At 43.5% G+C, this 12625-nt stretch overlaps 1 protein-coding gene across 5 annotated transcripts in view; it reads left to right on the forward strand.

Moving 5' to 3' along the window:
- The first annotated feature begins 2946 nt into the window (after positions 1–2946).
- STARD9 (StAR related lipid transfer domain containing 9) overlaps positions 2947–12625 on the forward strand; it is a 123054-nt gene continuing 113375 nt past the window's right edge. For 2 of the 5 annotated variants that reach the window (XM_045067857.1, XM_004751207.3), the window contains exons 1-3: positions 2949–3097; positions 8342–8411; positions 10329–10445. In XM_045067857.1, coding sequence (XP_044923792.1) covers positions 3051–3097; positions 8342–8411; positions 10329–10445 — 234 coding nt within the window. In that variant the 5' untranslated portion in view covers positions 2949–3050. Of the gene's footprint in view, positions 3098–8341; positions 8412–10328; positions 10446–12625 lie in introns of all 5 variants that reach the window. The other 3 variants (XR_006602893.1, XM_045067859.1, XM_045067858.1) reach the window with 3 other exon arrangements.

The following is a 12625-nucleotide window of genomic DNA, read 5'->3' on the forward strand; positions in this document are numbered from 1 at the left end:
GTCACATGCTCTACTGATTGAGCCAGCCAGGGCCCCTCTTAGCAACTTTCAAGTATACAATATGGTATTGTTAACTATACTCACTATTTTGTACATTAGATCCCTAGAACTTACATCTGGAAGTTTGTAGTTCTTGACCAACATATTTAAGGGCTGGAACCACAAAATCTAGTCTCTATTTTTAGGAGTTTTATGTTTTTTAAGATTCCACATATAAGTGAGATCATAGAGGTTTTATCTTTCTCTGTTTGGAATTTCTTTCACTTAATATATTGCCATCCATGTTGTCACAAATGGCAGGATTTCCTTTCTTTTAATGTCTGACTAATATTCCGTTATACACACACAGACACACATACACACACCACATTTTTCTTTATCCATATTTTGATGGACAGATTTTTTTCCATGTCTTGGCTAATTGTGAATAATGCTGCAATGAATATGGGAAGATATATTTTCTTTTTTTTTTTTTTTAAGATTTTATTTATTTATTTGACAGAAAGAGACACAGTGAGAGAAGGAAACAAGCAGGAGGAGTGGGGTAGGGGAGAAGCCAGCCTCCCGATAAGCAGGGAGCCCTATGCAGAGCTCAATCCCAGGATGCAGGGATCATGACCTGAGCCAAAGGCAGATACCCAACGACTGAGCCACTCAGACACCCCCATTTTCAAGATAGTGATCTCATTTCCTTTGGATACATACCTAGAAGTGGGATTGCTGAATCATAAGGCAATTCTATATTTAATATTTTGAAGAACTTTCATACTTTTTTCCCTAGTAGTGAGTCTTTTCACTGTAAGTCACAGTGAGTAGAAAAGCCATTTGTAAGACTAGGGTTCTAGGTAAATCTGGATAGTAAACCAGCTGTCCTAATACTCCAGATGCACATTAAAGGCACCACCATAAATCTAGCACTGTCACTGGAGTACTAAAATAAGGTCCTGACTGGTCTCTCTTGGGCTTTCATCCTTCTCCATTCCTCAACTTAGCCTCTAAATGGCAGCCAAAGAAATCTTTTAAAGTTATATATCACATAATTTGCTTTCTTCTTAAAACTTTCCAATAGTTTGGGGGCACCTGGGAGGCTCAGTTTTTGGGCATCTGCCTTCTGCTCAGGTCATGATCCCAGCATCCTGGGATCAAGCCCCATATAGGGCTCCCTTGCTTAGCGGGGAGCTAGCTTCTCCCTCTCCAGCTCCCCTGGGCTTGTGTTCCCTCTCTTCATAATTCCCTCTACCATAAACAAATAAAATCTAAAAAAAAAAAAAAAAGATGTATTCTTAAAAAAAAAAAAAAAAAAGCTTACCAGTAGTTTTCCAAGTCACCTAGAATAAAATCCAAAGACTTTATGGTGGCTTCATGTTACCTCCATGACTATGACTCCCTCCTCCTCCTCTGTTATTTCATTCTGTCACTCCTGAATTTATTGTTCTTCTTATTTTCCAGACTCCCTCCCAGTTCAGGGCCCTCACATTGGCCGTTCCCTGTGTCTGGAGTTGTCCTTCCAGATTACTGCAGGAATCTTTCTTTCACATCCTTCAGATTTTTCTTGTGTCACTTTCTCAGCAAAGACTAACCTGGCCATATTTAAAATTTCAACACCCTCTCCACTCACTCTCTATCCCCTCTCCTGCTTTATCTTTTTTCTCCTTAGCTTATCTGATATACATATTACTCAAATTGTTTTGCTTATTCTGAATTTCTCTCGCCAAGCTTCATGAGGTCAGAGGTTTGCCTGTTTTCTTCGCTGCTTACGTCCTGCTTAGAACAAAGCCTGTCATAATGGTGCTTACTTAGAAAATATTTATTAAATAACTGAATACCTACCTACACAGCTTCCTCCCTCACTTTCTTCAAATCTAGTCAAGCATAACCTTCTCAGTGAGACCTTTCCTAAAGATCCTATATAAAATAAGCACCTTTCCCTTTACACACCCCAAACCATTACTGTATCTTATCCTGCTTTAAAAAAAAAAATTGCATTTAGCATCACTTGACAGATTATATATATATATTTAAAGGTCTTATTTATTTATTTGCCAGAGAGAAAGAAAGCAGGAGCAGGGGGAGCCGCAGGCAGAGGCTCCCCGCTGACCAAGGAGCCCAATGCAAGTCTGGATCACAGGACCCCAGAATCATGACCTGAGCTGAAGGCAGCCACCCAATCGAGCCACCCAGGCATCCCGACAAATTATATTTATTGCCTCTTTCACTTCCATGTAGATTCTAATTTCCATGAAGACTTGGGCTGTGTAAAACAGCACTTGAGTCTCGGTAGGTACTCAAGTTATTTCTTGGATGAACTAATGAACTATTTCTGACTGACAGCATTCTCTTCACGATCACAAACACTATGCTAGAGTGGCCCTGAAGTTCCATCACAATCAAGAGAAGCTTGGAGCACTCTAAACTTCTCCACACTCCAAGTGCCTCTTCAAAGAGACACTTGCTCTTTTCCGGTAACTGCAAAAACACTGGTGTTCCCCGTCTCATTTCTGCCCCTAAAATTTAAGCACAGAATTGACAACTCAGGCCAACGCAGCGAATACAAGTATTTAGCAAATTCCGTTGTAAATTTCGCCTTAACCGAAACTTAAACGTGTTTACTTGACCCTGTTTAGTATTGTCCGAGAACAAAAGCTAGCTCTTGGTAGGTGGGACTCGGCCGCACCCAGCGGGGACTGGCGCCCTCTCGGCCATAGGGCTCAGGATTGGCTGAGGGACCTTGGGCACCGCCCCCATGGAACAGAGGAGCTCATGGGCGGGGCCGACCGGGAGGTGCGTGGGCAGGGCGGGGCGGGGCGGGGCGGGGCGGGGCGGAGAGGCGGGCCCGGCTGGCGGGGCCGGGCCGCGCGACTTCCCGCCCATCGGGCTCAGGATTGGCTGAGACACGGCTGGCACCACCCACGCTGGCCCTAGGCGCGCGCATGGGCGGGGCCGTCCCGTGAGGCGCGTGGGGCGGGCGGGGTAGGGTTGGGCTTGGGCTTGGGCTTGGGACCGGGGGTGCTGCCACTGGGAGGACTTGTTGCTTGGGTGGTGGCCGAGGGATGGCGAATGTGCGGGTGGCCGTGAGGATCCGGCCCCTCAGCAAGAGGTGAGTTGGGGAGGGAGAGGGAGCCTGAGGCGTCAAATGAGCTGAGAGGAGGGTGAGGTCTCCGCCTCTCGCTCAAGTGATTCTGGCGCGGGGAAGTCAGACACAAAGTGGCCCACGGGGCCAGGGTCCGGAAACCTTAAAGGACTATCGGCACAAAGCCTCTGTTGGAGCTTTCAGGTCGTGTCCTGGGGTATAGCGGTTCCTGGATTGCGTCAGGGGTGGGGTGCGCCGTGTCCGTGTTCCTGGAGTCCTGGGAGCAGGAGTTTTGGGGTACAGAGGCTCAAGTCTGGATGCACGAGTTGGGCCTTTCTCAGTGAGTTCCCTGAGTAGGGCTGGGAAAGTACGCGGGGAGAGGGTGATCAGTCTCCTTTCCTCGGTGGCTCTAGAGTACCTGTGGAGACTGAGGCAGAATTCCGGGCGTTCCTGGGCGCGCACGGGTTTCTCTGCAGAGATGTGGAGAGAGCCAGGTTGTAAGGTGTGAGGGGGAAATTGAGGCCCGGGGAGATCGTGGTTTCATCCTACGCTCGACAGCAATACTGTGAAATAGAAGGAAGTTTCCTCAGCGTGGCCAGTGCGCATTTCCTTATGGGTGAATCCCATGCAGCACCTTTCAGGTCTTGAGGCATCCAGTGTCCAGCTACATAATTTCTTACCCTTTCACTGATTTTCCACTCATGTTTGGAAAGTCAGGGAAGAGCTGATGTCTGTATATCCAGTGTGGGGCTTGAACTCACCACCCAAGTTCAAGAGTGGAATGCTCTACAACTGAGCCAGCCAGGTGCTCCAGAACAGCTTTTTTTTTTTTTTAAATTTTATTTATTTATTTGACCGAGAGAGATCACAAGTAGATGGAGAGGCAGGCAGAGAGAAAAGAGAGAGAGAGAGAGGGAAACAGGCTCCCCGCTGAGCAGAGAGTCCCCCGCCTGACTCAATCCCAGGACCTTGAGATCATGACCCACGTTGAAGGCAGTGGCTCAACACACTGAGCCACCCAGGCGCCCATCCAGAACTGCTTTTTAAAGAGCTATTAGAGTTTGCTGACAGGTGAAGAAGGTGTAGAGAGCACTCTGTAGAAAAGACACTGAAAATAAAGGACTTCAGCTGTTAGAAAAGTTTTGGTGGTTTGGTGAGAAGGTGTATAGGGGGAGGTGAGAGGACACAAAGCTGGCAGAGTGTAGCCTGGGATCAGAAGACATACCGTGGAATTATTTGGGAGGTTTAAAAATTTCCAGGACATAAGGTGGCTGGAAAATTGGACAGAAGGATCAAAAAATGCATTGTCTTCCATAACAAAATTTGGTACTAGTAGGGATTATATTTGTCCCTGTTATGGTGGTGATTCACTTTGAAAAGTTATGCAACTGACAGTAATGAGGAGAACAGTGGGATGAGGAAAGAAACAGAAGAACAGAAAAGAAAGTAGAAAAAAGATGAAAGAGATACATGGAGGAAGAAGGAAAGCAGCACATGCCCGAACTACTGTGTTTAGATTGACAAGTGGCTTATGACATCTGGCTTCTACATTACTGGATGTGGTTACTTGGGGTTGAAAAGTTTTCATAGGAGTATGCTACCTTGGAGGTAGCCACTAAGCAGGTCTTCTTTTTGCAAACCTGTTCTTTTGGGGTTCTCAGGATAATTACCTTGGCCTCTCCTGACAGTAACTTCCCAATTCCTTGAGAGCTAGGAATTTATAATAGTGTGGATTAGGTTAAGAAAATGCTGTTGAAACTGAGTTACTTGGAGTCACAGTAGAGAGTAATTTATCTCATCAAACAAAAGTGAGTGGAAAAGAAGGGCACAAAAGCTTATTTACTTTCAGTCAGGTTAAGAGACTTAAGCATCAAGAGGTAGGATGCCAATACTGCAGATACCCAGGTGTGAGTAGGTTATTACCAGGCTGAAGATTCAGGACCAAATATGGATAAACACAGTGTGACCACCAACATCCTCCCTCCCCCAGTTAAGAAGTAGAGACCACTCCTCTCTCCTCAGAGAATCCTGCAGAGCTGCAGCTGTACTCCAGGGTTTATTAACTTCCACCATCTTTGCTGAAGCTTATCCAAATGTAGGCACTCTGCTAATTACATGGTTTGTTCAACCTTCAAGTAAGTTATTGGCACAGATTCAGTTAATCATTGGATCTGATGTTGTGCTTGGGAAGAAATCTTAGAGATCATCTGGTATAAACTTACATTTTTTGTTTTTCCAGATGAGGAAAATGATGTTGTTTAAGGGTTAAAGTCAGTAAAGCCAAGTTTCTATTCAGTAGACCAAGCTGCTCCTTCCTGAGATTACAGAAAAGTTGTACTGCTTGATCAAATGCCTATTTGCCTAGAAGAACTAGAATTGACCATCAGTAAAATGATAATGTGGGGCATGGTTTTGATTCCCTTCCTACTCCTCATAGTTTCCCATGATTAGAAAGTCGGTAGCTCATTATATGATGCTGTCCCTTGTCTATCCAAAATCATTAATCATTAACAGAACATGTTCTCTTCTTCCAGTATTGTAGACTTTGGAACACTTCCCACTGCCCTGTCAAAATTTACTGTTCAAATTCTATATTCTCTTTATGTGGAGTGTGTATGTGTTGTCTGTGTGTGTGTGTTTTGAATCAAATATAGGATAGCTAAATATAGGATAGCTACTTCAGTGGTTTTTTATGAAGATTAAAAGAAATAATACATTAAAAATACTTAGGACTTGGCTCATTTTAAGTGTACAATAAAATGTTAACTGTACAATTTTTAACTATTTTTATTACTGCTTATACTTAGCTTTCTAGTGGTCATGTCTTATTTTCTCTTCTAGAACAGTGATTCTCAAATTATAGTATGTGTACAATCCACCTAGAGAGTTTGTTATAATGCAACTTGGTTTTTTACACCCCCCCCCCATAATGCAACCTGTTAACAGGAATTTGAATTAATAAACCCCACCATCTCATGTAATTCTGATAAAGGTAGCCTGTGGACCATGCTTTGAGAAACATTGTTCTAGGAGTAAGTGTATAACTGAGGATTTATCTCTGTGCAAAGGGAAATTCATCTTAAGGAATGAATGCCTGTTCGTAGAATTTAGGACCCGGGGCAAGTAGTAGTAGTGCCACTCTGCCATGTGTAAGGCTCCATCTCCACAGACTTTCATTGAACTCTCTGTGGCCAGCTCCACAGTTGAGGTTGGTGCCCTTTCTTTCTGTTCTGCTCAATTTTAATTCTCCCTCACTTTGTTTTAGAATAGCTTGGAATCACTAGGTTACCAATGGCAGTGGTCCAGGCCAGGAAGGAGAAACATCTTACCCTTATAGTTTGTATCTTTCTCCCAAGAAGTAAAATTCAGGGGGTACCTTGGGTGGCTCAGTCATCAAGCGTCTGTCTTCGGCTCAGGTCATGATCCCAGGGTCCTGGGATCGAGCCCTGCGTTGGGCCTCACACTGGGCTCCCTGCTCGGAGGGAAGCTTGCTTCTTTCTCTCCCTCTCCCTCTGCTTGTGTTCCCTCTCTCACTGTACCTCTGTCAAATAAATAAATAAAATCTTTAAAAAAAAAAAAAGTCAAATTCAGGACACTTCTTTCTAGGCTGCTTTATGTGAAAGAACCTTAGATGAATCCTCAAGTATCCTTGGGCATACTTCAAAAAAATATTTGATGATAGATTTGGAAAAATTATTGCATCATTTTTTTTTTAAGATTTTATTTATTTATTTGACAGAGATCACAATTAGGCAGAGAGGCAGGCAGGGAGAGAGGAGGAAGCAGGCTCCCTGCTGAGCAGAGAGCCCGATGTGGAGCTGGATCCCAGGACCCTGGGATCATGACCTGAGCTGAAGGCAGAGGCTTTAACCGACTGAACCACCCAGGTGCCCCAGCATCATTTTTTCTTATTTATTGTCCAAATTTACAACAATCTGTGTATTACTTTTATAAGGGGAGGAGGGTTAAGAAAGTCTACCTTACAATGGAGAAAGGAAAAAAAATGTTACCTTGTAAAATGATAACAGCAAAAATGAAAGATTTTCCTTAGAATTGTGGAGGTTTGTGTGGGGGTGGGGGTGTGGTTTATGATCCTGAAGGCCTAAGAATATCTCTGCTGCCTTAAATACTATGTAGCATGAAATGTGAAATAAAGAGCATTAGGGCCTTGAGGAAGTTTAAGTAACAAATGTTATTACATGGGAGAGGGAAATTTCCTATCCTGGGCTTTATCCCAGACTCACTTAGTGGTGTCTTCCCTTCCCCAGATTCTCAAGATTACATTCTGGGAACCATGAGGAAGGATAAAAATGAGACAACATATTTTCTTAACTTTAAGTTCCCAGGCTAGGAATAATTTAATTGATTACTTTCACTGTAGTGGAGGAAATGCTGTTGACTTAATTCTTGTCTCAACATCCTGGCTTGAGCATCTTAGCTAAAGGTTTTTATGTATGAGAAAAGATTTCATCTATAGAATGGAGTAATTCTGCTCATTTTCTCCCAGCAGCACTGATCTCAGCTTCCCTTTTCTCATTTTTTTTTTTATGGGTCACTTGGATTAAGCCCCTTAAAGTAAATTTAGGGGTTGGTTAGTTGTTAACAGTGTTACTGCATAACTGCAGCATAGGAAAATTCTTGAGAATCTTGGCTCTCATTCCAATTTAGGAAGATGGAAGGATTTGGGAAAAATGTTCTCAGTATGTCAACAGAGAGGACTCCAAAACCTTTTTCATTACTCTCCATGCTCAAAATCCCAGAGCAAGTGAGGGGGATGCCTTGTGCATTGAGCAAAAGATACTCTCCAGAATTTCAAGCCTGATTTCTAAGGATATGGTTAAGAGCCCAGGCTTTGTGGTCAGACAGATCTGGGTTTAAATCTCAGTTCTGCCACTGCTTGATGTGTGACCTTGGACAAGTCATATAATTTCTCTCAGGTTCAGTCTTCCATCTGAAAAAATGAAGATATGGTAGGAAACCATGTCAGGAGAGTGTGTTAGTGGGAAGATTGCATAAGATGAAGTATAATATGTACTGTACTAATAAAATGCCTAGCACATGAAGGGTGCTCAGTAGTGGTCATTTGTAGCTGTTTTAGGGCCAAATTCAAATGATCCAGAGAAGCATGTCAGCTAGGGACAGCTACTTACTGAGATAGCAGTAGGGAAACATTTTCTCCCAGTAGCACTGATCTCAGCTTCCCTTTTCTCATTTTTTTTTTTTTTTTTTAAGAAATGTTTCTTCTTAAATGGGCTTGGGTCTTGTTTCTAGGGAGACCAAAGAAGGAGGAAGAATTATTGTGGAAGTTGATGGCAAAGTGGCAAAAATCAGAAATTTAAAGGTAAGCCTGAAATTGTCTTCCTTTCTCTTTCCATTGAGGAGTTTGTATTATTACAGGGGCTTCTGGGATGAAGATGTGTGTGTGTGAATGGGTTTAAGGTGGGGGTTTGGGAGAAGGGAGAGTTTTATACAAAGCAAGTATAAAAATAAAGCAGGAAAAAAAAAATAAAAAAAAAATAAAGCAGGAAAGAAGTATAGGGACTGTGGCCACTACAGGCCAAGTTCTGTCAAACAGGGTGCAGCTGTTTGGAAACTGGTCGCTTACTGCTTATGAGCGGCATGGCTAGTGTAAGTCACTTCCATGGGTATATTTAACTCACCAGACCACCAGTTAGACTTTGTCCCAAGCCTCTCATTTGATACCACTTAATCCAGAAGCATTACTAGATTTTAGTATGCATTAGCTCCCCGAAGGGAGTCAGTTGCTGTCCTGAATCGTGCTGTAGATCTTCTTTCACAGATCTGACTAACCTTTGAGTCACAAGTGGACAAACACTGGGAACTTCCTCCTCCACCCATCACCCCCCAGGGCTAATTTCCTCCATCCGTTCCTCCATTTACCAGAGCAGCGGAAGTGGAAGGGGTTCTTTCTGTATGGGCTTTGGGGGATGGAGTGAGACAGGGAAACTGACCTCGTACCTGCTGCTGTAGACAGCATTCCCGGAGCTAAGGAAGCTGACTTGTAGGAGCAAGGGTTATCTGGACCCCAGGTCTACAAGCCATGCCCACCCCTGTGATGTGATATTTCCTTTTGTCAGCAGCTCTCTGTTAAAAGAGAATGGGACCTTCCAAACTTTCAATAGGTGCTCCCCAGGGACAAAAGACCTTTTATTCTCTGCTGTCTCCTATTTATATCTCTGTTGCTTACATACTTCAAGGGCTTTGTTCTGAGAGTTGAGAGTTTTGGTTTTTTAAGAATAAATCCTGGCCAAGATCGAACTCTAATCTGTCACCTGCACACCTACTTAGCTGCTTACTTCCTTGAGTTCAGTTATCCCCTAAGAATTTCTTAGTCATTCTGACAGCCTCTTATTTTTTTATAAACATATAATGTATTATTAGCCCCAGGGGTACAGGTCTGTTTACTCACTGTAGCACATACCCTCCCCAATGTCCTAACCCCACCACCCTCTTCTTATCCACCCCACCCCCCTGCAACCCTCGGTTTGTTTTGTGAGATTAAGAGTCTCTTACTGTTTGTCTCCCTCCCAATCCCATCTTGTTTCATTTATTCTTTTCCTACCCCCCAAACTCCCCACATTGCATTTCCACTTCCTCATATCAGGGAGATCATATGATAGTTGACAGCCTCTTTCTACTGTAGTTTATGGCAGCTAGTGCTAGGGTTTGTCTATCCCTGTCTAGAGTCTAAATATTAAAGAATAAGATAAAACATTTGTGGCAGTAATACCATTCTCCCCACTACCTGGATGTCAGTGTGGTTCCAAGCTCTGAATCTATCCTCATCTACCCTGGGCAGTTGGGTTGGTCCTCGTTCTTCTATCCAGTGTGCTTTCTAATGCACTGGGGGTGAATACCCAGGGACCTCTTTGAAAGCCCTAGATTGCTGGGTCAGAACGACTCATGTACAACTGGTATCCTTTACAGAAATACTTGGAGAAAGAAATGATAGTGTTAAGAAGATGCTCAGAGAGGGAAAGGCTTTCCCTCCTAAGCTGTTCTATGCTTGGTTCATATGTAGGCAGATAGGTGACAATATGAGAGACAAATTTAATTCTCTGGAGCTTTTATTTGATGATGCAAGGACAGAGTTTACTTTTTTTCTTTTTCAGGTAGATAACATAAAGATTCTCAAGACCGTTCAGGGTCTCCCTAGGTATAACAGGGAGGAATCAAGTGGCACTGTCTAGATTCTGACATTATGAGAGAGAGGACTGTATTCTATGTTTGATTTTAGGTGGACAATCGACCAGATGGCTTTGGAGACTCCCGGGAGAAGGTTGTGGCATTTGGCTTTGATTACTGTTACTGGTCGGTCAACCCAGAGGATCCTCAGTATGCATCTCAGGATGTGGTAATGTCATTTTCCTTCATTCTCCTTAGTGCCCTATAACTGGATAATTATTAGGAAATTGACGTGGAATTGGGGCCTGGCAATTTCTTATTTTAATAGTTTGGTCAGAAATTAATGATGTTTTGGGGTACCTGGGTGGCTCAGTGGGTTAAAGCCTCTGCCTTCAGCTCAGATCATGATCCCAGGGTCCTGGGATCCGGCCCCCCATGCATCAGGCTCGCTGCTCAGCAGGGAGCCTGCTTCCCCCTCTCTCTCTGCCTGCCACTCTGCCTACTTGTGATCTCTTTCTGTCAAATAAATAAATAAAATCTTTAAAAAAATTAATTATGTTTTGATCTGATAAATAATAGTGAGAGGCCATCAATTGCAGAAAGAACAAAGGGGGTGAGAAAAGAGTGCTTCTCTAGGGCATAGAAGTTGGCTAGTGTCCATTTAGTCTTGGGCCTCAGCATGATTCAGGAGGGTACAAGTTAGTTCAGTTAGTGATCTTCTCCAATGACAGGTAAATGGGTTCACCTCAAAGTTGGCCTGTGTTATATACAGCAAAAGGGCCCAGGAATCCTAGAGGCTAGTATCTTTGAGCCTTAGGCTTGTGCTTATGGTCCTAGGCTGAGCATAAAAGGCTTAGTTGGCTAGTCTGGCAATAGAGGTGAACTCTGTTGATGTGCTGAGGATTGAGAGGACAAGACAAGGCCTTCCCAGCATAGTTGTTATATGTGTCATAGAAGATAGCAGTCTTTATTCGTAGAAAGTGTGAGCAGTCTGATGGCTATTTCAGTCCTCCCTGGCCACAGCATACCTAGGGCTAGTCTCTTTTTCTTTTTTAAGATTTATTTATTTGTTTTAGGGAGAGGGAGGGAGAGAGAGCAGGTATGTGCATGCATGGTGGGAGGGGCAGAGAGAGAATCCTGGAGCAGACACCCTGCTGAGTGGGGAGTCTGATGTGGGGCTCAGTCACAGGGCCCTGAGATGAGGACCTGAGTTGAAATCTACCGTTTGGGATGCCTGGGTGGCTCAGTTGGTTAAGCATCTGCCTTCTGCTTAGGTCATGATCCCAGGGTCCTGGGATTGAGTCCCATAGGGAGCCTGCTGCTCCCCCACTTGTGTACTCTCTCTCTCCAGAAAATAAATAAATACATTTTTTAAAAAATTCCACCACTTAACCAACTATGAGCTACATAGGCACACTAGGGCTATTCTGGATACAAGAAAAGTTAAAACTCTTTTGTGTAACATTTGATAGATCAATAATCTGGGTCAATAATGTTTGTAAACAAAACTACATATCTATATATATCTCAAAAAACTTGGTATAATTTTGATGTGAGGCTCACATTTTACATTTATATAGCTTAAGTGTATAAAAAATAATGTAGTGGAAAGACCAAAAGTCCATAGTGGAGGGGAGTTCATAAATATGATTCTTATGTTGTTGCCTGATTTGGAGTTTAGTGGAAAGATCAAATGGGATTTAAACAGGAAGCCTGTGCAGAGAGATAAAACCGCTGTCCCCTGAGGTTTATTCTCACTTGTTTATTAATTGTCTAAGGCCTTCATCAGTCACAAGGGAGTTTAAGATAGGAGACAGCAGGAAAGGAACCTCTGTCACAAGCTTAAGTAGGGCCAGAGATCCCTGAATGATGGCAGGAGTCATTGCTTTAACACCGAAATTGGAGCCCAGACTTAAACCTGAGGTTACCAGGAACGGAGAGGCAGACTGTAATAAAACCACAGGACGTGGGGTGGAAAGAATTTTTATGTCATCCAGTTCAACCTCTCCTAACAATCTTCTCTGTAGTATTTGTGGTCATATTTGGGGGGTGTGGGTAAGAGGGGTCAGTTTTTAAAAAAATTTTATTTATTCATTTAACAGAGAGCATAAGCAGGCAGAGTACAGACAGAGGGGGAGGGAGAAGCAGGCTCCCCACTGAGCTGAGAGCCTGATGTGGGACCCTGGGATCACAACCCAAGTTAAAAGCAGACACTTTGGGCACCTGGGTGGCTCAGTGGGTTAAAGCCTCTGCCTTCGGCTCAGGTCGTGATCCCAGGGTCCTGGGATTGAGCCCCGCATCGGGCTCTCTGTTCAGCAGGGAGCCTGCTTCCTCCTCTCTCTCTGCCTGCTTCTCTGCCTGCTTGTGATCTCTGTCTGTCAAATAAATAAATAAAATCGTTAAAAAAAA

This window comes from Mustela putorius, unplaced genomic scaffold (assembly GCF_011764305.1).
Source record: "Mustela putorius furo isolate JIRA1106 unplaced genomic scaffold, ASM1176430v1.1 tig00003898_pilon_pilon_pilon, whole genome shotgun sequence".
In the NCBI taxonomy this organism is placed as follows: Eukaryota; Metazoa; Chordata; class Mammalia; order Carnivora; family Mustelidae; genus Mustela; species Mustela putorius.